At 41.4% G+C, this 27,775-nt stretch overlaps 1 protein-coding gene across 1 annotated transcript; it reads left to right on the top strand.

The window, feature by feature from the left end:
- The first annotated feature begins 13,315 nt into the window (after positions 1–13,315).
- Positions 13,316–27,300, top strand: SLC38A2 (solute carrier family 38 member 2). Its single transcript, XM_037061097.1, has 16 exons — positions 13,316–13,606; positions 14,707–14,904; positions 15,201–15,282; positions 15,431–15,546; positions 18,152–18,225; positions 18,328–18,420; positions 18,546–18,627; positions 20,195–20,277; positions 20,701–20,759; positions 20,846–21,013; positions 21,423–21,502; positions 21,613–21,713; positions 22,282–22,406; positions 22,709–22,853; positions 22,960–23,057; positions 24,352–27,300. The coding sequence occupies exons 2-16, from the start codon at positions 14,789–14,791 to the stop codon at positions 24,448–24,450; spliced, it is 1,521 nt and encodes a 506-aa protein (XP_036916992.1). The 5' UTR covers positions 13,316–13,606; positions 14,707–14,788; the 3' UTR covers positions 24,451–27,300.
- Positions 27,301–27,775: the final 475 nt, after the last annotated feature.

The raw sequence follows: 27,775 nt of genomic DNA, 5'->3' as shown, positions 1-27,775 counted from the left end.
GGAATACTACACAGCAGAAAGAAGGAAAGAGCTCCTATCCTTCACAACAGCATGGATGGAACTGGAAAGCATTATGCTAAGTGAAATAAGCCAGAAGGTGAAAGACAAATACCATATGGTCTCACCCATAAGTGGAACCTAATCAACAAAACAAAGAAGTAAGCAAAATATAACCAGAGAGATTGAAATTAAGAACTCACAGTAACCAGAGGGGAGGTAGGAGGGGACAACGCAGGGAAAGGAGGAAGGGTTTTCAGGAACAGCTATAAAGGACACATGGACAAAACCAAAAAGGGGTAAGATCAAGGGTGGGAGGTGGGGATGGTTGGGGTGGGGGGGAAATGGAGATAACTGTACTTGAACATCAATAAAAAACGTGAAAAAAAAAGGAAAAACTTGTTTGTACAATGGCTACCTTGGTGATACTGTTCTAAGTTTTGTTCTAAGGAGAAGTTTAAAGAGGGTACACTGGTATGTTTATACTTGGGCAGCTCCTAAAGAGAGTGTTTGTAAACTGAGAACTGTCTGTATTGCATGTGTGATGTCGTGAAATGTATATTTGGTCAGTCCAAAACTGTCTGGCACTTGTCCTTTACCAACATTACTGAGTATTTTAGTTTCTCAATCACGCAAGCTTAAAAGGCACAGCCAAATCTAATGAATGTCAAACTTGTGCAGTGACTCAAGTTGATAAGAGTATTTTTAATGAGAAAAAATGAAGACTCATAACTTATCAATTGGGGTGAATATTCACTCTAAAGGAATACAAAGGAAAATCTCTTTGAACCATCAGTTCTCCTGAATATGTTTAAATGCGCATTAATTTAAACATAGCTGTTAGGGACGAAAATTTTATTCTATATGAATTAATGTGTCGTTCTTTGCATATAAAGAACTGTAAGCAATCTGAAATATTTTTTAGTAATAGTGATGTATTTAAGATAATAAAAGCATACCCTCTTACTTTTTTGGGAGGGAGTAACTTATCAGCTTTGTGCAACAGAACTTCCTGCAATGGCAGTCTGTTAGGGCTGCCCAATACAGCAGCTACTAATCACGTGTGGCTATTTAGCACTTGAAATGTAACTAATGCTATTAAGGAACTTCACTTTTTTTTTTGTTCCACAAGAGCACATTTTTTTATTGGACTTCCAAATTTTAAAAAGAAAAAGTAAAGCAATCATCAACTAAGTGGTTCAACTAAAAGAAAAGCATCTTTTCCTGAGTTTCCCATCAGGCCTGCTCTGACCTGCCTGAGCTCCTCCCACAACAAGCTATTTTTTTATTTTATTTAATTTTTATCAATTTAAATAGCCTTGTGTGCCTAGTGGCCATGTATTGGACAGAGCAGTTAAAAGATGTTCCTGAGTAATGAAAAAATTCCATGATTCTATCATTCATTCTAAAGACCCAATTGCGAAATCAAGATGATTGGTCTCTGAGCTAAGTGGGTGCTGAAATAGTTAGCTGACCAGCACAAAAGTTTTCAGAGATTGTTTTGGTTCGTATTTAGTAAACATCAAAAAACCATTATGTGCAAAATAATGGATGGGCAATGGGGTATTACACACTCAAACAAAATACATATCCCTGGCCTCCAGCTAGTGGTATGGATGGAGAGAGAAAGAGAGGCAGAGAGGAGAGAGAGGTTGATTGACTGAATAGACAGATAGATACATGACCAAGACTACACAGAGACTTTGTTCCCAGTGGATACACTGACCTCATGGTTTGTGTTAAATCTCAATTCAGTCCATTCTAACAAGATGAGGATGACCAATAAACTCACCCTTTTAACTGCACAGTATTGCTGAGATCCTATTCTAAGGCAAATAACTCTGTTGAGATCTTGGGACACACTATTGACCAGGACAGGATGCCTGCCCTTCAAGAAAATTAAGAATCTCCTGGGAGGTAGAGGCAGATGAACAAGCAATGAGAATAGTTTCCTAAATCCCGCAACAGGAGCAGACTCTGGGGAGCCACAGAAGCACACAGAAGCAGCTTGTAACCCAGCCTTGGAGAGTCAGGAAGGGTCTCAAGGGCAGAAAAGAAGGTTCTGGAAAGAAAAAACATAGTATTTGCTATTGAATCTATCCAGTATTTACGTTTCTTTTGCAAACTCCCTTTTCACCTAGTATTACATCATCAACAATTTCAAGGATGTCCACTTTGGGGGTACAACATATTTATCAAACACTGACAATTGAAGAGCCTCGATGTCATTTTCATTTTCCTGGAGAGCTCATCATACACTAGGGCACAGGTAGGCCGCCCTCTACCTTGTTTCTACCTAGCGGCAGCACTGACCTCTCACTTGACTATTAAGGAGCAGTTACATTTACACAGTTCTAAAATTACATTCGGCCCTTTGAAGGAAACCATGAGGCTGATGTGGCCCCTGGTGAAAATGAGTTTGACACCCCTGAACTAGGGGCTAAAGGTATATGACAACAAAAACTTCTCCTGAAAAAAATTAAGTTCTTAGGGCAAATATTTCAATAATCTTACATGTAAGAAAAACATATTGTAATACTGCTTGGAATGCATTCTTTCATCACAAGACTTTCTTTTTCAAAGTGCGTTTTTCTATCCAAACTAAATTCAGACATCTCTCCAAAATAAATTTTAGGAAGGCTAAATAAATAAAAAAGAAAAATCCCACCAAAATGTAAATTTCATAGTTGGACACAGTAACTTCTGTTAATAGGGAATTTGTACAGCATAGTGATCATAGCACGGTGTTCACCAGGGACAGCCTGGGTTCAAATTGCACTTCCTTCACTTACCCGCCACATGGCCTTGGCCATTACCTAACTTGTCCTTGCTTCAATTGACTTATCAGTAAGGAATGAGGTTAAGGTGGATAATGGAACAATAATAGCCACAACCACACACAGTTACAAATTATTAAATACTCACATATTTATAAACTTAAAATAGTGGCTGGCCCAACCAACTACAAGTATATTAGCTACTCTTAATAATTACACTAATTCTATTTGTAGAAAGCCATGTGAAAACAACACAAATAGCTCTAGTCAAGGTTAAGACCAATGCGGAAAATGAGAGACTTCTGATAGATTGAGCTGCAATCCCTAGTCTAGGCTTTTGCCTCAAGATGGAAATGAGAGGAAAAGGCCCAAGCAGAGGCCTTAGGAAACCTGGACAGAACAAACCCGCAAGTCTGTCTTCCCAGGCAACGTGGTCGGTAAACAAAGATCTGAACTTTCTAATTCAGACTAGGTTTGGGGTTTTTTTTAATTTGCTTCCAAGACTTTGATGAAATGACTTGAAGAAAAGGTCACAATTGCTAGAAAGAACTTAAAAGGAAAAGAGAGATTAACAGTCGGACTACTATAATGTTTTTTTACAACATCACAGAGACATGGGTGGAGTGTTTGTGCAATGCCTACTCAACACAGCAGAAGAGGAATTCCGATTTCCCAAAGTCTTAGCGGGGAAACATCTGGAGAAAGCTGCACGACAATCTCACGTTCTCCAAAGCCTAAAAGATTTCCTTGGGCGTCTGGGGGGGAGTTGAATCTGACAGACTCCAGTGCATTTGGGGCCCCAGGGCGCAAATGATGGACCAAGGCCTCACCCCTTCGTCCCTCCCTCTGGTGCAGTTTTCCACAGTTCCAGCCCTCCATGTCGGGTGCCACGTACACAAGCACCCACACGCCAACAGGGAGTGATCATTTTCCAGACTGCAACCTCCAGGGCAGGGCATCTGTTCACTGCCTGGCGCATTCGCAAAAACTCTGCGGGCCTTCAAGGCCCTAGTGCCGCTTTCCTCAAAAGCACCCCGGAATTAGCCCTGACGTTTTAGGACTCTCTAGATGTCCCCAGTCACTGGTGAGGTCTCCGCGCGGCCGCACGGAGCGTGGCTGGACCGCACTTGGCAGCCTCCCAGCTGGCCGAGGCTAGAATACTTTGGCAGAGACCCCGCCCCAGTGCTGCGGGACCGAAATTAAAGCCCCTGCTTCCGCTCCCTTAGTCACCCCCACTACTCCACTTCTCTCAAACCTGTTCTCCCCTCCCCCACAACCACTTTCCTCCGCTCCTCCGCCTCCTTTCTCCACTCCCTCCTCTTCGCGCCCGAGGCTCCAGAGCCGACGCGGTGAATCACCATCACGTGGGGCCCCGGCGCGAAGAGGCAGCAAGTTCCTCCCCAGCCCAGGGACTCCGAGGCTTAGTGGAAATTTCCAGAGATCTACTGCGGCTGCGCACCGAAGCCACGCCCTCCTCCTCGCTCCCTTAGCTTCTCCTCTCCCCGCCGCCCCTTTGCCTTCCAGCTGGGCCCCGCCCCTCCAGTGCGGAGGCTCTTTTCTCCCCTGGGAGGTACTCTCCGTACGCGCCGCCTGCCGCCGCCCCCGAGACTGGCGCCGCTCGCCTTATTCGTCCTCGTGCCCTCTGCCCTTGCTTCCTTCGCGCCCTTCCTTGGCGCTCGGAGCCGCCCAGCGGCCTTGCCTTCGACCTTGCTTGGAGTCGGCTGGCATCCTGAGAGGCAAGGTGCAGGCGCGGCGTGCTGGCGCCTCCGCCTCCGCCTTCGCCTCTGGGGCGACGCAGCCCCCTGAGCCCCGCCCCCTCAAGTCTGCCTAACTGGGGTACCCCCACACCTCCCGGTGGAGTGCAAGACAAAGGGAGAAGACGGTTTCTATGGACCTAGTGTCTTCCACTCATTGAACGCACTGCGTCGCGGTTCAGATAAAGCATGTGCTCGGCCCAGTTCTCATTTACTTACCCCCACTTCTCCACCAAGAAAATAAACAAGTTATTTTTCCTGTCCCGTAACATTCCTTATTTAGTTTTTCTAACCACGAATAAAATGTATTCCTAAGGCAGCAATTTGGGGGAGTTTGTTGATCTCATCTGCTCAGGGGTGGCAAATGGCTATACGACGACATTATTTCCTTCTTAATAAGGGTGTTGTGTACGTGGTTCACTTCAAGAAAAACACATTTAACAGTTCCAGGACGTCCTTTCCGGTGGGTGTCATTGAATGGGGAGAGGGGTTGAAAAGTGGCGTTAGCGCCAGGTGTCCCAAATGAGGTGACTTGGAACTGGATGCGGTGTCTTAATCAGATAGATGGAAGGTGCCAAATATTTCAACCAAAACAGTGGGAGTTTAACCTGAATCAAGATCCCAGAACCAAGCCCAGTTATTAAAATGCTTTTCATCTAAGAACCAGAATTGCAGGTATGTTAGTTTTAGTAAGTTCCTGTTCCAGTATCTTAGCTCTGGGCAAAGAAAGATCTGGAAGCTGAACGCTGGGAATGAAAGTCCATGGTGGCCTAAAAGTATTTTGGGTAGAACCTATCATTCAGTCACTGTTATTTCTTTGGACAAGAAAAGACAACACTAACAAGAAGCATAGAAATAGGGTTTTTTTAAATCACCCTGTTTTGGAAAATTTTAAGAGTTTGAAATTTTTAATTTTCCAAAAGAATGGATCAAGTATACTATTCAATAAAGCATATAACTCTTTTCTTTACTAAGTATATGCACATCTTGATTTCTAGCTTAATTTTTTTATCCTTATTATAATCTTTGCACATACTTAATAAACTGTAAGCACATATGTGAGAACTTCTGTGATTTTGCTTTCACATTTCACTTTCCAAGACACTTATTGCTAATTAGCAGGTGTCAACTGACCCAGTAAAAGAACTATGGTCAATAAATTTTTCATCTTTCTGACACCATTTTGTTCACATTCATTACTATATTCCACACCTAGCAAAATGGACCACTCCAGGGTCACACAAAAAGGTCAATGGATAAATACCACAAAAGGTCATTAAGTCCAACCATTCTTTTCACCTTTATTTGGAGAGGAGATGAGAGAAACAAAATAGTAATAGTCTGGGAAGTTTTACAGTCCTGACAGAACTGAATGTGTTTATACTAAAAAGTAAAATTTCTTAAATATTTTCTTTTAAGGGTGAGTTTCTGTGGGAACCATAATTTCCTTTTTCTGGGTGAGAAATAAGGTGTGTGCTTACAAAATCTTAATAATTGTAGGCTCTGGCTACATAGCTAAGTTAGTTAGAGCTCATTCCAATAAGCCAAGGTAGTGAGTTCCATCCCTGGTCAGGGTATATATATAAGAAGCAACCAATGAAAGCATAAATAAGTGGAACAACAAATTGATGTCTCTCTCTCTCAAAAAAAAATCAGTAAATTAAAAAAATGTAAACATTAATGCTTGCAAACTCCGGATTCATAATATGATGTGTTTTTGATGCATGACTATGTTACATAATTCTGGCCAATAGGATCTGAGACATCTACAGTACTTCCAGGAAATATTACCTCTCACAATAAAATTAATCCACAGAAGTGACATTCCTTTCCTTTTCAGTGGATGGGGTCCTATTCACACGTGACCTCTGAAACCACTGCATCCAACATGTGACCCTGACAAAAGACATCTCCAACATGTCTGAGTGAAAAGATAGTGAACTCTTAGTCGTTAAGGAGATTATCAAGTCCAAGAATTAACCCTAGGACTGTCCTATATGAGTATGCAGAATTCCTATTAGATTACATAGAAAGTGTCATTATTTAAGCCATTTTAATTGCATATTGTGTTTCTTGCAATAAAAAGTTTGCTGCTGACAACCTCTGTGTGGCAATCAGCCACCAGGATGGCCCTCAAAGAGCGTCACCTCCTCGTATTCATGTCTTTATACAATCCCTTCCTACATTTTATTGGGACTTGTTCTTGTGGCTAATAGAATACGGAGGGTGTCGGGGTGGCTTCTGAGGCTAGTTTATAAAGGCATTACAACTTTTGCCTCTATCTGTCTTGGATCCCTTGATCTGGGATAAACCAGTTGCCATGTTGTGAGGCACTACATCAGGCCTTCTTGGATCAGAACTAACTGGGCAGCACCGACTTGGCAGCATGTGAGTTTCCTTAGAAATCTATCTTCCAGCCCCAGTCAGGCCAGTTGATCACTAGAGACATAGTTGTTAGCTGACTGCAACCTCAAAAGAGACTTCAAACCAAACACACAACAGAACTGCTCTTGAATTTCTGATTTGAAGAAGCTTTGAGAGTCGAAGCCACTAATTTTTGAAATAATTTGTTACACTGTTGTTATTAATGACACTATACTTATAGGCTTGGGAGCTGTCTTACAAAGATATTATAAAATACAACCCTTCACTTTTGGAATGCCTACTAAAGATGACCCCAAGAATAAAATATACAAAATGATAAAAAGAATAAAAAGGAGTAGAAAGAGGAATTTATTGAGAAACTTGGGAGGGAATACTACTAAGAAAATATGGAAGTCATTGGAATCAAGGGAAGAGTGTGGTTTGAAGAGGAACAGAGGTAGAATGTTAGAATTTAATTATTATTCCATCATGTCAGTGTTTGTACCTAAATTTTGAGTAACATTCCCTGGACAATAACATCAGGCTGTGTACATAGCCTGACAGGGTAATAAACCATCCGAGAGCAAGTCTTAGAATCGATTCTCATGATTGTGGTTTATGGAAGACTGGGCTCAAGAAACGCCCATCCTTTTCCACCATCAAGCAATTGCAAAAGACATTCATTCAGTTTATTATGTTCTAGGCACCAAGAGATAAAGTCAAATGTACTCATTCAGCTAACCCTCATTGAACTCCTTCTGTATACCAGGCACTGTTCTAGGCACTGAAGATTCAATGATGAGCCAAACAAAATATTTTTCCTCATGGAGTTAACATTACAGAAAAAGTTTTGGAAAGGAAAATGCAGGAAAAGGGAGATCAACGCAAAGAAATAAAGATGAAATACGTTTTTAGCTCTGGCTGATGTGGCTCAGTGGATTGAGTGCCAGCCTGTGAACTAAGGGGTTGCCGGTTCAATTCCCAGTCAAAGTACATGCCTGGGTTGTAGGCCATATCCCCAGTAGGGGTCGTGCCAGAGGCAACAGGATCAATGAATCTCCTGCCCATTGATGTTTCTCTCCCTCTTTCTCCCTCCTTTCCTCTTTCTAAAAATAAATAAAATTTTTAACAAATGTTTAAAAGTAATAATAATGTTTTTACATCATGAAGAATGCAATAAAAGTATAATAGAACAATGAGAAAATGCATAAAAGGGAAACTTTTGCTGGGATGGTCAGGGAAGATTTTTTTCCAGGAGACATTTAAGCTGAGACTTAAGTGATAGGAAGACAAAGACAAGATATAGACAAGGAGATTTCTAGGTGGAAGAAAGACCAAGTGCAGAGCCCTGTAAAGGGAATTACTAAAAGTGTTTTAGGGGCAGGAGGAGGATCATCAATGTGGCTAGTTCATAGTGAAAAAGATGAGAGTAGTAGATGAGGTTTGAGGGCATAGGCAAGCACACAAACAGGAGAGGCCCTGGTAAGTGATAGATATGGATTTTATTCTTATTGCAATTAGAAGGCACTGGAGGAGGCTTCCAGTTAAGATGGCAGTGTATGACTTGCCTCTTTACACAACCAATAAAAATTACAATTAAAATAAAGAACAACCATCACTCAGACATGTCAGAAATTGAGTTGTTGAATGAAAGTCTGACAACTACAGAATTAAAGAAACCACATCCATCTAGACCGGTAGGAGGGACACAGATGTGGAATGGACTGGCCCCTCACCCATGTGTGGTGGATAAAAATTAGGGAAGGATATCTCGAGGAGACCCAAATCCACACCAGGCTCACCACCCACGGTTCCAGTGCCAGGGAGATAAAAGTCCCCACAACTTCTGGCTGCAAAAACCAATGGGGATTGAGTCCAGGGAAGAAACTTCTGGAGCTCCAACCAGTTCCTCTTTAAAAACCCACACATGGACTCACCTACTCAGGTTCACTCACTCTGAGCTCCAGCACCAGGGTAGCAGCTTGAAAGGCACTAGTAGTATACTGAGAGAAACTGAAGTGTGTGTCATCAAGGTGAGCAGAGGCCACTGACCCTTTTCTAAACCCTCCCCCAACAGAGCCTGCAAGCTGGGGCCATATCTGAGACTCCATCCAACTGGCTAACACTGTCTGACCTGCCTGGGAGATCTCCAGAGACTTTACCCCACATAAATTACCGGCCCACCCAAGCTGCTTTTCCATATGAATGTCCAGTCTTGGCTCATGCTTCACAACTTCCTAAATTCTATCAAACAAACAACAAGTGGCTTCAGTGAGCCCCAGGCCCGGCACTAGCAGCAGTCAGCTTAGATTCACAGCTTGGCCTTCACCTGGAAATCTCCAAGCCCACCCAGCACAAGTAGCAGCCATCTCGGGTTGCTTTACAGTTCAGGCAGGGTGGCCCTGGGCAAAACACAGGCTGGGGCTGACCTCGGCCTGACCCACCTGGGAAACCCCAGGGCCAGTGCACCGGGTGGATAGCTGCAGACCACTTCGGAGCACCACCACCCTGGCTTTGCACAGGTGACCCTCCACATAGGGTGGAGCTTGGTGGTAAGTGGTCACAGCCAATCCTTAGAGCTGACTGGCCTGCATAAATCCCTCCCCTTGATCTGTTGACAGCAACCAAGGCTCAACTACAAAAGGAGGGTATATTCAGCCCACACAGAGGGCATACCTCAAGTACGTAGCTTGGATGATAGGAAAGGCTGTGCCACTGGACCCTATAGGACACCGACTACATTAAGCCACACTTCCAAGACACAGAGTCAAAGCAGCTCTGCCTAATATATAGAAACAAACACAGGGAGGCCACCAAAATGAGGAGACAAAGATACATGGCACAAATGAAAGAATAGATCAAAACTCCAGAAAAAGAGCTAAATAAAATGGAGATAAGCAATTCTTCAGATGCAGAGTTCAAAACACTGTTTATAAGGATGCTCAAGGAACTTAGTGAGGACCTCAACAGCATAAAAAAGGTCCAGTCAGAAACAAAGGCTACACTAATTAAAATAAAGAACAATTTATAGGGAAACAACAGTAGAGTGGATGAAGTCAAAAATCAAATCAATGATTTGGAACATAAAGAAGAAAAAAAACCACATAGAACAACAAGAAGAAAAAAGAATCTAAAATAATCAGGATGGTAGAAGCAGCCTCTTGGACAACTTCAAGCAGTCCAACATTCACATCATAGGATGCCAGAAGGAGAAGAGAAAGAGCAAGAATTTGGAAATCTATTTGAAAAAATAATGAAAGAAAACTTCCCTAATTTGGTGAATGAAATAGACATGCAAGTCCAGTAAGCAGAGAGTCCCAAACAAGATGGATGCAAAGAGGCCCACTCCAAGATACAGTATAGTTAAAATGCCAAAGGTTAAAGATAGAGAAACTTAAAAGCAGCAAGAAAAAAGAAGTTAGTTACTTACAAGGGCGTTCTCATAAGACTGTCAGGTGGTTTCTCAAAATAAATTTTGCAAGCTAGAAAGGATTGATAAAGAATATTCAGTCACTTATAGCCAAGTTTGCTATACCCAGCAAAGATATCATTTTGAGTAGGAGGGCAAACAAAGAGCTTCCCAGACAAGAAAAAACTAAAGGAGCTCATCATCACCAAAGCATTATTATATGAAATGTTAAAGGGACTTATTTAAGAAAAAAGATCAAAACTATGAACAATAAAATGGCAAAAATTACAAATCTGTCCTGGCTAGTGTGGCTCAATGAATTATGTGCTAGCCTGTAAACCAAAATGCTGCTGGTTCAATTCCCAGTCAGGGCACATGCCTGGGTTGCGGGGCGGGGGCATGCAAGAGGCAACCAGGTCAATGTATCTCTCACCTAATTGATGTTTCTCTCCTTCTTTTTCTCCTGACCTTCCCCTCTCCTAAAAATCAATCAGTCAATCAAAAATTTTTTTAAAAAAATACAAATCCATCAACAATTAAAAAAACAAAACAAGAACAGAAACAGAATCACTGATATGGAGAGCATTTTGATAGTTGCCAGATGGGAGGGGGGTTTGAGGGAATGGGTGAAGAGGTGAGGGGAGTGAGAAGTACAAATAGGTATTTACACAATAGCCATGGGAATGTAAAGTACAGCATAGGCAACTGAGTAGCCAAAGAACCTATACACGTGATCCATGGACATGAGCGATGGTATAGGGATTACCTGAGAGAAGGGGGGTGCTGGGTGGAGGGGGAGTAAAGGGGGTAAAATAAGGACAACTCTAATAGCAAAATCGATTTAAAAAAAGAAGGCATTGGAGGGCTTTAGGTAAAGAAAATAAATTTATCCCTTTAATCATGGGATTCGATTTATGTATGAGAGGTCTTTTGGACTGTTGGGCAGAGAATGGACAATGAGCACTAAGTATGGGAGCCCAGAGATCAGTTAGATTGTTGCTTTTTGCAGTGATCCAGGACAGAGATGACAGTTGCTTGCATTAGGACCAGAGCCTTGGAGATATCATTGAGAAGTGGCAAGATCCTAAATATATTGGAGACCTCTCTAGACTTGCTAATAGACTAGATATTCGAGGAAAAGAATAGCTCAAGATGAGCCCTGGCTTCAGGATTGAACTCTTTCATGAATGATGGTGTTAGTCTTTTAAACTGAAAATTAGAAGGACAGTTTTGTAGGGAACAGAGAGATCAGAACAAGAGCACAGTCCTTCTGACTGGGCAGGGGACCTACTCACCTGGATGAAAAAGTCATTTCAGACCTTTTTCCATCAGTTGATGTATGATTGACAAGAACTTCCAGGGAGTGCTCTCTAACCTACCATTAAGATTGCTCTCCGGACAAGCAGAGTTGATTGGTGTCACCAGGGAATGTACATGGAAGGTCAGTTTTTCCAGCCCTGGTTCTGTCAGATGCCAAACCTACCTTCAGGGAGTTCACAGTCTTCCTGGGGAGACAAGATTACAAACACACTTGATCAATTTTGTGTACAAGACAACACAAATTTCAAAATGGGTCCTGCACCGCATGGTTTAGAAAACAGTACCTGCAAAAAGAGGTAAGAAGAGAGGTATTGAGGTGGAGGAAGGCTTGAATGATGGTGAGGGAAGTTGGGTACTAAAGCAATTAAGCCCATTGTTGATACATATTGCTTAGGTGAGACTTTTCTGACCAGTAGAAGGCGTGGAAAACAGGAGTGTAAAGGGGAAATCGGGTCCTCCCTTGTCAATCACAAACACTAGTGCAGGCCCAAGGCACCCACAACCTCACGCGCCACGGAAATATAGTTGTACAGATTTCCTCAGGAAAACATTGAAAGTAAAAATTGTGATCACACCCAACTCTTTCCTTTATAGCCCTGCCCAATCCTCTCCCATGTCCCCGAAAGGAAGAGAGCAGTAGGTCAAAGTCGTTTGTTTATTCATTCATCCCACAAACATTTATCTCCCATAAGGGAACTTTTGTGTTCAGGAAAGGACGGATCCTGCCTTTCCGGCTGCACGGAGCATTCCACAGCTGAGGGGCCCCCTAGTTGCCTCGTTCAGCAAGACCACGTCTCGGTTGGAAAGGAGGGATCAGGCTCGGAAGTCTCTCAGCCCAGCATTCCAACAGAGGCAAGCGCCTTTGTAAATACAAGGAAAGAAAGGCGCGGAGGGCGAAAGTGCTCTCAAATTGGGTGGGGGTGGTGGAATGAGTGAAATGTGTGTGCGAAGTATAAACGGAGGACTCCTACAACCCCCTGGGAAGAGCCTATCCTCCCTACCGGAGGCCTAGTGGGGGGGCCCCCTATCAAGGGGCTCTGGCTTGCTGTTCAGGACGTAGTTTTTTCCACTAGTAGGGTTTTCTCGTTCACATATTAAGGATATCCCGAAACGAGCTGCCAACCCACCTAACCGGGCTAGTGTTGAAGAGTGAAAGCAGGTCTAGATGGGGAAGAAAAAACAAGAACAGAAACCGACCTTGTAGACAACGTTGCCGCCTTAGCCCAAGTTTACGAGAGAAAGCCCCCAGGTAAACCACAAAAATAACAGGCAGGAAAGGGTTGGATGGGCAGAATATGTCCCCATAAAGCCTTGAGTAGAAAGCAGACCGCTGGTAACACACACCGAAGGGAATTTGAAGAAGGCTCCTAAAGACAACCGCATATGTTGGGCACCAGTCCGGGCTGAAACGAATCGGGAAGCTTGGGGCGAGAGGGGTTTCTCCCCAGGCTGACTAGGGACCTAGTGATCGTGGGGTTTAGCTTTCCAGGAGGATGGGGGCGCGGGTTGGCAGGGCAAGGCGCCTGAGTGAGCCTCGAGGGGAGCGGAACCCGGCGAGGGGGGGGAGGGGCGGGCCCGAGGGGCCCGGGCGGGCCGGGGGCGGGGCCCAGGTGGTGTTGATACACAAAGGAAGGCACCAGAGGCCGCGGCCCCGCCCACTGACGCGTCCTCCTGGTGGCAAGTATAAGACGCCGCTCTCGGTTTGCATTAGAGCCTTGCGACGTAGCTTTGCCCGGAGTCTTACTGTGTGTGCACTACTGCCAGTATCCCGACCACGCGTTCTCGCACACTCGTGCCTTTCCTTTGAGACGGCGGACGCCGGACGATTGGGGGGCAACTTGCCGTTTCCTTTTTTATTGAAATTATTTTACCTGCCTGTTGTTGGGGGGGTTTTTTGTTTTGTTTTGTTTACGATTTTTGTTTGAGAAAAACCCACTGAAGGCAGCTGCGTGACATTCCGGGATTCCGAAGCGGAGACCACCAAGGTAACTGCGCGGGGATGTCTGTACCGGGCGCGAGGCCGGGGCGTGAGTGGGGGAGGGGCGTTGGGGAGGGGCCGCGGCGGGAGGGCAGTTGCTGGGGTCGTTTCCTCCCCACTGGGGCGATTGCGGTTCGTGGGGCCGGCCCACGACCCCTGCCCATGGAGGGGGGGGGTGCCGCCCTCCTTCAGGCAGGGGAGGGGCGCGGCGCGGGGGCCGCGTGCGGGCCCGGAGGTGAACCGCATTTTCCCGTTAGGGGGAGGGGAGCCAGGCCGGCCCGCGTCTCCGCTGCGGCAAGTCCTGTGACTGATTTGCATCAATAAAAAAATTAAATAAGTCCAGGGGGTCTGGAATTCAGAGGCGCGGAGGTGGCGTCGGGCTTTTAGTGTACCGGAGGCCAGGACTGGGGAGGACGGGCCGAGGACGTTTGACAATCGGCCTTCGATATTGCATCAGTCTCCTTTCCCGACAGAGGAGGGGCTGGCGGAGCGAAGTGCTCTCCAGTCAAATGCCAGTGGACGTGTGTGCTCGAGGGCCCCGGCGTGCGCGTGTAAACAAATTCCTTGCACTTCTGGGAACGGGCGTTCTATATAAGTCCCCAGCTCTACAGAGGACTTATATCCGACCCTTCCGCCCCCTCGAGTGGGCTAACAGCCGCAGAGACATTTCCCCCAATAGGGGCTCCTGGCGTGCAAAGACCGGGTTTGCGGCACTGCCCTTGCAAACGCTAGAAACGAGGAGCTGTGCGCCTGGGCGGCCCGCACACCTAGCCAGTGCCTGGGTGGGCTGTGTGCCCTGCGTGCCTGTTCACGACCCACGACGCTGTGCGGGCAAAGTAACAGAGGTCCCCCACGCCTCTCAGGCTCGGGATCACAGAGAGTGAAATAATAAAATGCACTGAGGAGCTTATGCAGGCGCGGCGCCGCTGTGGGACCATCTTTGTTCTCTGCAGCGCCGTTGTCCGTACTTTTCCGCCCCTCCGCGCGCCCCCGCCCCTCGAGCTCGGCTGGTACTTTTCCACTCGCCTGGCCGGGGATGAATCAGCCGCGCGTCACGTGACCAGGGCCAGCGCTGCGGGTCCTGACGCGCCGCCTCTACGTTCGTAGGCAGGCGCGCGGGCTGGTGCACCGCAAAGGACAAAAGGAGTCTAGTGTTACTTCAAGCATCTGATTCCTCCCGGTTCCCACCATGAAGAAAGCCGAAATGGGAAGGTTCAACATTTCCCCAGATGAGGACAGCAGCAGTTACAGTTCCAACAGCGATTTCAACAACTACTATCCCACCAAGCAAGCTGCTCTGAAAAGGTGGGAAAAGTTGTGTCCTTTTTTAAAAAGGCTTGTGCTGGTCGGGGGTGGTTCTAGGAAGGACTCTGCTTCTGTTGCTTTAATTTACTGTGGCATTTGGAGAGTGATCTCTGAAACAGTACCCGGTTGTGTAACTGCAGTGACAATGTCTGGTGTAAAAGTAGGCTCCGTCTTAACTCTTAGGCTTTTAAGTAAAGGTGTGTGAGCACCAAAGGGCCGTTTTGTGTTGGAGCATTCCATTGTGTGTTTCAACCCAATTTAAGGTTTTTTTTTCTTCCTTTTTTTTCTTTTTGCAGCCATTATGCAGATGTAGATCCTGAAAACCAGAACTTTTTACTTGAATCAAATTTGGGGAAAAAGAAGTATGAAACAGACTTTGTAAGTTAAAAATAATAAATTTGTGTGTTTGTGGCTTTATGGAGTAAGCAAATAGTTTTACTTTAGATTTCAAATCTAACTTGCCCGAAGCTGGTTTTCTCCATTTAATTATTGTTATATGTTTGGTTATCGTTTTCCCTCTATGTAGCATCCAGGTACTACTTCCTTTGGAATGTCAGTATTTAATCTGAGCAATGCGATTGTGGGCAGTGGAATCCTTGGGCTTTCTTATGCCATGGCTAATACTGGAATTGCTCTTTTTATGTAAGTATGTGTAAGTAGTGAGTCTGCCATGCAGGGCAGTTAACATGTTTTGGCTCCAGAAACTGACTTGAAATTCGTTTGCTTAAACATTAAAATATGAGAAATTAAAATATATCTTTATTCTGCTATATAATTGCATGATGATATCAAGAAAGCCAATGAGACAGAAAAAATAGGACAACAATTGAAACTGATAATTAAGACAGAAGTCTTTAAGTCGATGGGCATATTTAAGATAAACTTTTAACAGGGTTTGGACATTTTAAGGAAACTTGATAAATCAGGGTAGTTAGAAATTTTTTCTGGCAAAATCAGAAGCAAAAAGTATTAATAAGCATAATACTTCCAAATCAGTTTGGTAATTTGGCATAGTGTCCCCAAGGACCTGTGGCCCTTGCGTGTGCAAGGAAGACAGCTAATTATTTTTTAAACATATAAGGTGTGGTAGTATTTGCTTAACCTGTGAAATATATGTTTTTTAAAACGTGAGTAATAAAGCAACTGAAAAGCAAACCCAATATGTGTTTTTTTGTTTTTTAATATTTATTCCAGATCTGTGTGATTGCCATATATCATACCAAAATGTTAATACTTTAATAATTACCTGCTTTTAAATATTTTTTTTCTCAGTTGTCAAATTAGAGGTAGTTACTCCTGTGCTTTCCAGCATCAATACCTGGAATAGGATTTTGGAGCTGTAGATTTTTGGACCTGTAGAGCAGGAGTTCTTAACCATTGTTGGGTCACTGGCCCTTGGAGAATATAATAGAAAAGTAGAGGTCTTGTTTCCAGAAAAAAAGCACCAAACAAAATATGTACAGTAAAGTTGAGCATTCATTTTTCAATGATGTTTTTGTTATAGCTATTAACTTCTGGCATCCTAAGTCTGTTTCTGTGGAAGATAGGTGATTTTGTTGTGTAGCTGAAGAAAACCACACATGCATAAAACGTGGAATTGTCCTTTTCTGATGGATACACATTTTATTAGCTTAAGGATGACTTCTATTCAAGTTGTTTTCTCCAGCAGAACAGAATGTTCATGAAAAGCAGACCTTTGCAAAGCTCTGCTTTGTGGTGAAATTCCACACTGAAGTTAAGCACAGTTTGGAGGTTTGAGCATTGGAAGCCAGGATTCATTCAGCTTGCTTCATTAACACGAGGCTTTTTGAGCCCTCTTGCTAAGGTGAAGGACCAAGAATTTACGTAGAAAGGACCCTAGAGTTTCTAGTGGGAAAATTGAAGGGAATTGTTACTATATATTTGAAAGCCTTCCTAATTCTTAGTATAAAAACTGGAGGCTGTTGTTCAAGTGGGATTCTAGTGCAGTATTTACGTGGCATCTCTGTTTCATAAGTGAAACCACAATTATATATTAGCCTCGCACTTTGGAAATTATTTATACTCTAGTAGAGTCTATGTGTTTGATGGTTATGGTTAATAGTGTCAAGTAGTAACGTGAATTTTTAATCCATCAGTATTTTACGAAATACACAGGAAAAGGGACCAAAAGCCACATGGCTGCTATAGTCTAGTAAAACAACTCTGGCTAACCTTTTCCAGTAGAAACCATCTTGAGGTTGAAGGAGACCTCAAAAATTAGGAAAATTCGTTCATCCCTCTTGGCCATAGGACTGAATTTATCAGCACACTTTGAAAATTGTTTGTGATTAAACCAACAGCTGTGTCTAGAGGTGAGGCTGATGGTGTCATTTCCCACCTCAGATTAGACCCCAACTTTTGGCATTAGAATAGCAGTTTGATGTCACCACCTATGTTTAACCAACAGACATCAGATTCTTTGCCAGACCTTATATGGTACTGTGTTCAGTTTGCTCCTACAGAATCCAAAAATTGTGACTTTTATTGTTTGCAGGATTTTCTATGAGGTTCCCTGATTGTGATTTGTTGTTCCTTTTACTAAAAAGAAGTTTGTATTTTCCTTGCCCTGGGGGAGGAAAATAAAGCTGGAATGAGAGAACCTGTGCCCTAAAGGAAACCAGTAGGGAACCTTTAGTTCTTCTCCATTCCAGGGAGGAGATAGGGAAGAGATAGCCCGGACAGTTGGACTGATAAGCCTACTCGTTCCTATAGCACAGTCATTGTTTAACTCTGTGACAATGCTGGGCTTGTATTCCCACACCGTGGGGTGAAATATATGTTGTCCCATTGGTTAGTTCAATGATTTTTGTCATCTCAATTGGATTTCGAAAGTACCTTATAAGCTGGGTTTCCTGGCAGGTATTACCAGCATTTTACAGATAAAATGAACAATTAAAGTGTAGACAAGTGGCGAATATGCAGCTGATCATTATGATGCCAGAATCCAATTATGTCTCATACCTCCACCACTTTAAAGTTTGGCTTTCCAGTGTTCCCCCCCTGCATGTTTGGTTCAGTGGGTAAACCCCTGCTCTTATCTGTTACCGTCAGGCAGTATGTAAGTTTTTAGAGCCAAGTAAGGGAATGTGTTGACACTGTAGCCAGGGGAGTGTCATTCTTGGGGGTATTCTCTCTAGCAAAAGAAATACTGGGTTAAGTTCCCTATTTAATATTTAAATAGAGCTGTGCTTGTTTATAACCCTGCACCTTTTCTTTCTCTCATCAGAATTCTCTTGACATTTGTGTCAATATTTTCCCTGTATTCTGTTCATCTCCTTTTAAAGACTGCCAATGAAGGAGGTATGGTAGCATTCTTGGTATTTCTAAAACAGTTGTGCTTGTCATGATTCTGTTTCTTGTATAAAACACTTGCTTCATGCTTCTGTGCTCTTCAACTTACAGGGTCTTTATTGTATGAACAGTTGGGGCATAAGGCGTTTGGACTGGTTGGAAAGCTTGCAGCCTCTGGCTCGATTACAATGCAGAACATTGGAGGTGAGAACTTTTTAAAAAGTGATCTGGGTAGACTTTTTTCTTTGTGTAGCACAGTGGTGACACGTTGCTTTAGGTGTCACGTGCCACATTTTGCACTTGTAATGGTATAATTTTTTTCCCTCCAGCTATGTCAAGCTACCTCTTCATAGTGAAATATGAGTTACCTTTGGTGATCAAGGCATTAATGAACATTGAAGATACAACTGGGTAGGTGCTAAGTAAGGTTACTCATAAGAAACAATTATGGTCTAAAATGGTTAGATCATTTTATCAAAGTTGGATACAAAATACTTACCAGTAAATTATTATAAATGTTATTGTTGAAACCAAGAATTTTTGAGAATCAAAGGCTAAAGATGGTAGCTAGTCCTGTAACTCTGGATGACTAATTTTTAATCGGCATGTAAAAGCAGGTTTTTCTCTTTCTCTTTATATTTACTCTTTAAGAAATTGTAGCTGATTAACATATACTCCAATCAGTGTTAGGACTGTGGTTTTGACTTACATTAAAAAACAATTTCTGTCTGCTTTTTGTAAATTAGAGGTTCTTAAAAACCTAATCTGTTTAAATTGTGTAATATCAGAAAATGTATAACCATGCCGTAGAAACCTTATTCTTCTAGCAACTGTTACTCATCCCAGGGGACTAAAAAGGAAACATGGTGTGTGCAAGGGGCCAGGCACGGTAGTGATAATTTACTTCCCCACTTTGTCTCAAAATAGAGAGCTGTTGTGGTTGACCCCTGTGCGTTAAAAGTTTATTTTAGCAGCCTGGCTGGTGTAGCTCAGTGCATTGAGCGCTGGCCTGTGAACCAAAGGGTTGTCGGTTCAGTTCTCAGTCAGGGCACATGCCTAGGTTGTGGGCCAGGTCCCCAGCAGGGGACGTGTGAGAGGCAACCACACATTGACATTTCTCTCTCTCCTTTCCCTCCTCTCTCTAAAAATAAATAAATAAATTTTAAAAAACCTTTATTTTAGTAATCTGATCTTTAGATATTAGTTTTCTGTGAGGTCTGTGTTGTTGAAATGAGTGGAGTAAAATTCACAGGGCAATTAGAATTTGAAATAGTGATTTTTATGGAGTTGATTACCTAAAAAGAAAAACTTTACTAGTCTTCTTTGGACACATAAGTAGTATTTTCTCTTGACTTCAGAAGGGATCTTTTGATTATTTTTGGAGTTAAGGTGGTCAGGGTATTAAAACATACTCTTGACAACCTGGAATAAGTCCTGGTTTGGGAATTGGGTTTTTTATTTTGTTTTTGCCTGTATATTTTGTCTTGAGTATGAAGAAATTTCTTTGTTGAAGTATCTCATGTATATTTGCTAACCAATTTTTCGAAGGTTTTAAAATATTCTTGTTTCTAGCATTGAAAATTGAAAGCTAAAGCTAAGACAAAGTTGGTGTACAATTTTTCTAAAAATGCTGAAAGATAAGATTGCTGGCTTAACAGTGCCTCTTTGTTCCCTATGTTAGTAGCAGGCATTTAAGAAGTATTTTATGTTATGAACCATCTGGCAGCCTTCCCAGAGCAAACTGGGGGACAAAAGTTACACTGTTTCATGCCCCGTTTCTAACCTGAGTGAATATTCATCTAGCACACAAAGTGAGAGATTTATTCCTGTTTGTAGGCTTTCTGAATAAGTGATACTTCTACACCTATCTTTTTGGTGTGTATTTTTATATTATTTTCTATAAGATGGGTCCTGTGAGAAGGTACTCGGAGGATAGTTTTGACTGGTTTTGACCTTGTTTTTCTTTTCTTCAATTCAGATTGTGGTATTTGAACGGTGACTATTTGGTTCTGCTGGTATCGTTGGTGCTCATCCTTCCTTTGTCGTTGCTGAGAAATTTAGGTGAGCAAACCTATCTCTAAAGAAAATTGAAATGATCATCTCACCATCGAATTGGCTTTCTCTTAATAGACACTGAGAGCTAAAAAGCTCTGAAAGCGTACCTTTGGGGGTTGCAGTGTACAGACCTCTATGGGTCTTTCAAAACCCTAGCATGATCACTACTAAGGCGCTATGTATTGTTTACATTTTATATATCTTGTACTTTGTCAATAATAATACAAAATAAATGGAAAATGTTATTACTTATTAGCAACTATTTTTAAGTAATTCTATAGCATAGTCTGTAAGAATTAGAAACTTCATTAGAAACTTTGTATTGTAGCTACACTGAAGTCTTTCGAGCAGAATTGAATTATTTAGCAGAGAAAATGTTTACCCTAAACATATTTCATTAAACTAACATTTGTCCCCTCACCCCCACAGGATATTTAGGGTATACCAGTGGCCTTTCCTTGTTGTGTATGGTGTTCTTTCTGATTGTGGTACGTATAACTTCTTTAAAGCTAGTGATTTTTTTAAACCCTGTCGCATCGTTAAGTTTAACAAATGAAAAATAATATGTTTTCAGGTGATTTGCAAGAAATTTGAGATTTCCTGTCCGTCAGGGGATACGTGGCTAACCAGTGAGACAGTACTAAACAGCACCTTCGCGCCCCCAGCAACTCTAGTGCCTGATATGACACTGAATACGACCAATGGTTCTTGCAGACCGCAGTACTTTATCTTCAACTCACAGGTAACCAAGTATAATCTTTGTTTTTCTGAAAGGAAGATTTTAGGGAAGAAAAAAGGGAAGCTATCTACTGAAAATTTTAAAAGAACTCTCAAAGTAAAGGGAGGAGGGGCAAGAGCTATTGAGAAAACATGATTAGTTCATTGAGGACTAAGAAGAAAGCATTGATTTGTGTCTTAAAATAGATTAAAAATAAAGTCATATGATGTTAATAATTGACATATTCAGAAGTTAGGGATGCTGATCTGATCACATGTGGTAAACAAATTAGAAGATTGGAAGTTAATTATGTAAGAAAAACTATTTTAGTCTTTGATTCTAAGATTAGTTGATATAAAATATAAGTTACGGAACTGAAAACACCTGAGTTTGTTACATTAAGATATTGAGAATATTTTTACATGTTTTGCAGACAGTCTATGCTGTGCCAATTCTGACTTTCTCATTTGTCTGTCATCCTGCTATTCTTCCCATTTACGAAGAGTTGAAAGAGTGAGTGCTTTACCTATTTTCACATCGATTTATTGGAAAAGTATTATTTGATTATTGCCATAACTACTGCTGAAATATACATTTTTGTATTTTTCTTTGAATTTACATAGCCGCAGCCGTAAAAGGATGATGAATGTATCCAAGCTTTCATTTTTTGCTATGTTCCTCATGTACCTGCTTGCTGCCCTCTTCGGATACTTGACATTTTATGGTAAGTAATGTCTGGTTTACAAAAAAAAAAAAAGTCATGTTGTGAAATGGAATTGATTCTTTGATAGGTATAGTTCTATCACAGCTGTTTTTAATATATTTCATTTGTGGTGAGAGATTGAGTTTACTAGAGCTTAAAATTCTCTATAGTATATTTAATCATTAATTTTTAGAATCCTGGTTCAGAAGTATATCATTCATCATTTGATGTCATTTTTATATGATGTGCTTATATCTAAGTTCATCCTACCTGTTTCTACCCATTACTTTCAAATGATATCACACACACAAACTGTAAGCCAAGCCATGGCATTTAAGCTATTTAGCTCCTGTTGATTTTAATGGGGATCATGTGGCTAAATCTGTACTTGGCATTTAGAAAAATTTTTCTTCAATGTTGTTTTAATTGCATTAATCCTAATTCCAAATTAATCTTATTAATCTCTTAGTTTGTAATCATTTTGTCAGTAGTCAGCACTCTGGTGCAGATTTTGCCACGAGTTATAGTTCTTGCCTAATCTCCAGAGAAAACAGCGCGAAAAGTCTTGGTTTCCCTTTTTTCTCCATAGAACACGTCGAGTCAGAACTGCTTCATACGTACTCTACAGTCCTGGGGGCGGACATCCTCCTCCTTGTCGTCCGCCTGGCTGTGTTAGTGGCCGTCACCCTGACAGTACCAGTCGTTGTTTTTCCAGTAAGTAAAGAGTTGCTTTTTTTTTTTGTCCCCAATACGAATGAGTTTTAAAGGTGAGGATTTGTGAGATTTTTATGTTTTGGGAGAACTATAAAAATAGTTCTATCGCCACACTGAGTTATACTTTATCATTTAAAATAAATCTCAAGTGGCTAGGAAAAGAATGTGTCTCACTTTATGTTAGGTAGTTACAAAAAAAAAAAAAAAACAAATGAAATGCTTTATAAAAGTTCAAAACATCCCAGGGCATGTTACATGGTTTTTCTTAATTAAAGCTGGAACTTCATCTCTTTATCTCGCAGATCCGTGGTTCCCTCACTCAGTTGTTGTGTCCAGCAAAAGATTTTAGTTGGTTGCGTCACAGTGTCATCACAGTGTCCATCCTGGCATTCACCAATCTGCTTGTCATCTTTGTCCCAACTATTAGAGACATCTTTGGTTTCATTGGTAAGTTTTGGAAAGTATCAAGGTTCACTCAAATAATGAGGAATTTCAGCGTTTATAAAATGATGATTCCTTGAATTTTCAGTAAATGGTAAATGTTCTTCTACAGGTGCATCTGCGGCTGCTATGTTGATTTTTATTCTTCCATCTGCCTTCTATATAAAGCTAGTTAAGAAAGAGTCTATGAAATCTGTACAAAAGATTGGGGTAAGTAAGATTATGACTATAGGAGCAATAAAAATCTTCCAATATCAGAAATTCCTCATTTGATTATTATTCTAATCTCTTAGCTGTCACGTTGTAGGTAGTTTCCCTTTTAATTCTACTAAATGTTTCTTTGACATTGTGTTGCACAGGTGAAAGCTTGGAGAAGGAGGTGGAAGACAGTTTGCCATCTAAATACATGCTTAATTGCAAGGAAGTTACTAGAAATATCAGAGATAGAGTATTAAGTGTAAAGGCACTTAAGCTTTCAGCATTTGTTGAACCAGTGTTTTTTGGGCTGCCTGTTGTGTGACACGCACTTGAATGGGCCTTGAGTATATAAAGGAGAAAAAGATGGGGTCTTTAGTCAAGCAAGACAAACCATCTTCAAAGCAAAGCTTGGGGTGAGGCTATTCCACTTTAAAATACTGTTATGTACTTCAATGTGTAATAACTAATTTTTAAAAGGGTATGATAAGTTAAGCATTAATGATTCTGCTGGGGCTATTTAGAAAAAAGACTGCTTTTTAGTGCTTGTTCTCTATTACCATTCTAGTCCAATTAAAGTACTAGAATTGTTTATAAGCCAACAGCTGTCATCTGGTTACAATCAAAGTATATAGCGGCAGTAATTGAAGGGTGGAATTAGGAGTACAACTATCTCTTAGACCTCTGGCTTTGACTCAGGCTACATTTTAGGATGACTTGGGTCTGATTTTGCGACTTCAGTTTTTTTGCTTTAAAGAAATGTGGAAAACCTAGGCTGGTTTTACTTTACAAAGTAGGTATTTTTTTAAAATATATTTTATTGATTATACTATTATAGTTGCCCCACTTCTCCCCCTTTATTCCCCTTCACCCTGCAGATCCCTTTCCGCTCTTATTCCATCCCTCCCTTCATTCATGTCCATGGGTCGTACATATAAGTTCTTTGGCTTCCACATTTCCTATACTATGCTTAACCTCCCCCTATTTTCTACCTACCTTTTATGCTACTTACTCCCTCTACCTTTTCCCCCAAAAGTAGTTTGTTAAGCAAAGAAAAATTACCTTTTCATTTGAGAGAAAGAAATTTAAAAGTAAATTTTTTGAAGGTTTTAGAGATAGTTGTTTTGTATTACAGATGACCCCTTGATTAAGACCATTTAAATATCTTTAGCAAGGTGAAATTGGAGCTCTGTAAAATAATACTGACATAATTTAGGTAATTATAAGCCAGTTTTTTAAAGTAGAAAGAAGACTGGTAAACATACAGTTTGTTGCTTTCTGATCAGTGTTCTGTGTGTCCTCATTGCAGGCTACGCTCTTCCTGCTAAGTGGCATAGTGGTGATGATCGGGAGCATGGCCTTGATCGTTCTGGATTGGGTGCACAATGCCCATGGTGGCGGCCATTAACCAGCACCACTTCAACTTCAGTAGTCCATTTGATGCCAGTGTTGAGTCAACTCAACTACTATGAAATTTCACCTGATGTTCTCAGTTTCACTTCCTTTCGAAGTGCAGATTCCTCGCTGGTTCTTCTGAGTGCAGAATAAGTGAACTTTTTTTTTCTTTTTTTAAAGAAAATATTCTGTATGATAGAAATGGACATTAGCAACAAAACCACGAGTCTCGGGTTAACGGAAGTGACAATTTTATTCCATTCCAGAGAATGGACGAACTCTTTTATCAAGCCACATGTTTGGCTGTGTCATTGTTTAACTTGGATATTTTATGGTTTTACTTGAATGTGCCTAATGGAACCATTTGATGTGAGAAACAATTCCTAATTTGCAGCAAAGTATTGAAATAACCATTGAGAAAAACACTATTATTTTTTGTACCAAAAATATTTAAAGACCTCAGAAGCACTATTTTACTTTTAAAAACTGCTTTTTTTGAACATTGTCCAAAAACAGTTGTCAATAAATTGCGTAAAAACTTTTTCATTGGTGTTTAAAAATATTAGTATTATAAAATGAATTGCCTTTTTGTAGGCATAATAAGCCAAATATTTTTTTTACCCAAAATTGTTTTTAGACAAAATGATGTAAAGAAAAATTGTACCATGAATAGGAGCATAGTTTTTCCATTCAAACTTCACTGTTCAAGGGTAATCGATTGCTTATTGTTGATACCAAATCAGATGAACTCTGTTCATCATTTTCCTTTGTTCCCAAATATTTAGTTCATTCAGACAAATATTTATGGCTTCAATCTATTAGAATGGAAGATAATGCAGATATTTCTGTGGGAATTAAAATAACTAATTTTGAGGTACCAAATAGTGCAATTGGGTAAAACAGGGTTTATTCAGTTGCATCTGTCTCTAGAGTTGGATGGACAGCTCTGGGTTTTTTGGGCCAGCCCTTTTTTTTGACATTGCTTCCAGCAGTGGAAAATGGGCATTTGATGGCTATAGGCCAAAACTATTCTATCCAGAGTACAAAAATGCTTTCCAAAAATGCTCACCTACTACTGGCAGTATGAATTACTTGATAAAATACATGGCTTAGTCGTGTTCATGTTTTGTCTACAGTAGAGGTCTAATCCACAGGTCACACCGACATTTGGTATAAGTTCTCTTCATACCGGCCACTGGGTTTCTCATGCAGCAAGCTTTTTGCAAAACTTACTTGCACTGGATTGTCATCTCATTCTGGTACAACAGAATTATTTGTTTACATCCAACAAATGGTTAGCTAGGGAATACAGTGCAACCTGAGTGTAAGTCGTCAGTCCAACTGCATGATCACCCTTCCATGTAAATTCCAGTTAGAACTGAAAAACTTACTTGGCTTTTAAGAGCACATTTATTGTATGTTACGGTGTATGGTGAATATATTATTAAATAATGTGGTACTTTGCTTATCAGGCATAATGTCTACAATCTAATATACATAATTCCATTAGTGGTTGAGGGAAGCAAGTAATGGAATCATCGATTGGTCATCTGGCTTGTTCAGGTTTTCTCTTGAACTAAACGTTTTTAGTTCTAGGCAAGGGCCAGGAATGTGGCAGACATGGTTTTTGTTACTCATCCTTGTATTATATGTGACTAGATTATAGACCAGTTATGTCTGTACTTAAAGACCCTTGTGGAACTGGAAGACGTCTTGTAGTGCTACGTTGGGTGAAAGCAATGGTCCATTTTTGTTTCTATACAAATAAAGGAATCGGGGACCATCTAGAAAGGCGGTGGTGAGAAGGCGTGGATTCTACAGCACTGCCTTCATTTAATCGGGCTTTTGGTATTCCCTGGAATCCGAACCTCACCTCCAGTTCAGACCAAGAACTGGCACTTCTGCTTGAGTTCCTGAAAGAACTGCTGATTCTGTCTCTTAAGACCCACCAGGGATTATCAAGTGGAGAGCTGTTTTTTCTCTAGTTTACTTCCTTTCTTGTGGGAGGAGATCCGTGGTGAACCAGGAAAGAATCCTCACAGCCAATGGATGTGGGGAGGCTCAGTCAACCTTTGACTCTTCAAGGTTCAAAATCAGCTGCCTAGGGTGAATGCCCTTGCGTGATGTTCTTGGAGTGATCTTGTCCGCCTGGAGGCACCGACACAGTGGATTCCCATCAACGAGCAGTCTTCGGTATTGAAACCACTGTCCCGTCCCCTCATCTTGCATTGCTGTCTTCCGTGGATGTTTCAGTTGTAATGTTATTTATAGAACAGCATTAATCCATTAAAGCTAACCTATTTTTCAATATTTATGATAATCTGTGTACATACATTGTCCATATGTGTTTGTAAATAGGCTGTATATAATTCCATAGGTTAGGTTGGGTCTTGGGTTCAAGTGTATATATTCCTGTAAGTTTCTCAACTGCATTTTGATGAATTCACATTATATTATCTAAGAATTGTCCCCAAATTACCTGTACAGAAATTTCAATATAAACAAGTTGACAAATTGTGTAAACACTACAAGTTTTAAATATTGTTAAAATTATACTTGCAATAAACTGGTTGACCGTTACATTTTTTTTCATGAAAACTTGGTGCAAGTTCAGATCCCTTAAATTTTAAATAAAGTGTAAAGTTTCAAAATGCAGTAGCTATCAAAATGTGATTTAGTGTAATTACAGAAAGACTTTTGAAAACCTGGGTGTGTTCATCTTATGTATATAGTGTAAAAATCCCTCTCGCACTGTTAGAGGCCAACAACTCCAGTATGACTTGTTGGCAGGGAGTGCTACACCGTTTCAATGAAACAATGTATGTTTTAACTGAACTAAAATAAATACATGCTTAATCTTGAATGGCAGTGTTTTCTCTTGGGGAATGGGATCAGGAGGGTCTCAAGGACTTAGGGGCAAGCACCTAACACTTAGTTCTTTATAATGTTAGTGATTATAATGATTGCAATGGTCAGGGAAAAGTTTGTTCTACTTTTAAGTTCCTAAACATGATAAATTTATGAAGAGAGAAGGAAAACAAAGTCATCTCAGGAGCCCAGGCTCGGGGCTGCTTGAGAAGGCCAACAGTGCACCAGTCACCGGGGCCGCTTTCTGGAACGCAGCTTCCTGGAGCACGTGCCCAGGAGGGGTTCTGTAGGTCTGCAGGGCTGCCCAGAATTTTTTTCCCCCTCAGAAAGCTACCCAGGCCATAACCTGATACACAGTTAAAATTAAGGGGTGCTGAAGCTGGCCTGGGAAGGAGGCTGATTAATACCACTTTGGTGGAAGTCAGCAAGGGACAAGTGCTGGAGAGAAGGAATGAGGAGACAAGCTGAGG

This window comes from Sturnira hondurensis, unplaced genomic scaffold (assembly GCF_014824575.4).
Source record: "Sturnira hondurensis isolate 20B ecotype Veracruz unplaced genomic scaffold, ASM1482457v3 Scaffold0013190, whole genome shotgun sequence".
NCBI classification, from domain to species: domain Eukaryota; kingdom Metazoa; phylum Chordata; class Mammalia; order Chiroptera; family Phyllostomidae; genus Sturnira; species Sturnira hondurensis.
This window is presented reverse-complemented; position numbering and strand designations above follow the sequence as displayed.

What these genes read in the sequence shown, in the direction of transcription:
- SLC38A2 (XM_037061097.1), top strand. Translation starts at nt 14,789, where the DNA reads ATGAAGAAAGCCGAAATGGGAAGGTTCAACATTTCCCCAGATGAGGAC. An exon ending in CGGATACTTGACATTTTATG is followed by an intron (nt 21,714 to 22,281) that starts GTAAGTAATGTC and finishes TTTTCTCCATAG; the next exon opens with AACACGTCGAGTCAGAACTG. An exon ending in AGACATCTTTGGTTTCATTG is followed by an intron (nt 22,854 to 22,959) that starts GTAAGTTTTGGA and finishes GTTCTTCTACAG; the next exon opens with GTGCATCTGCGGCTGCTATG.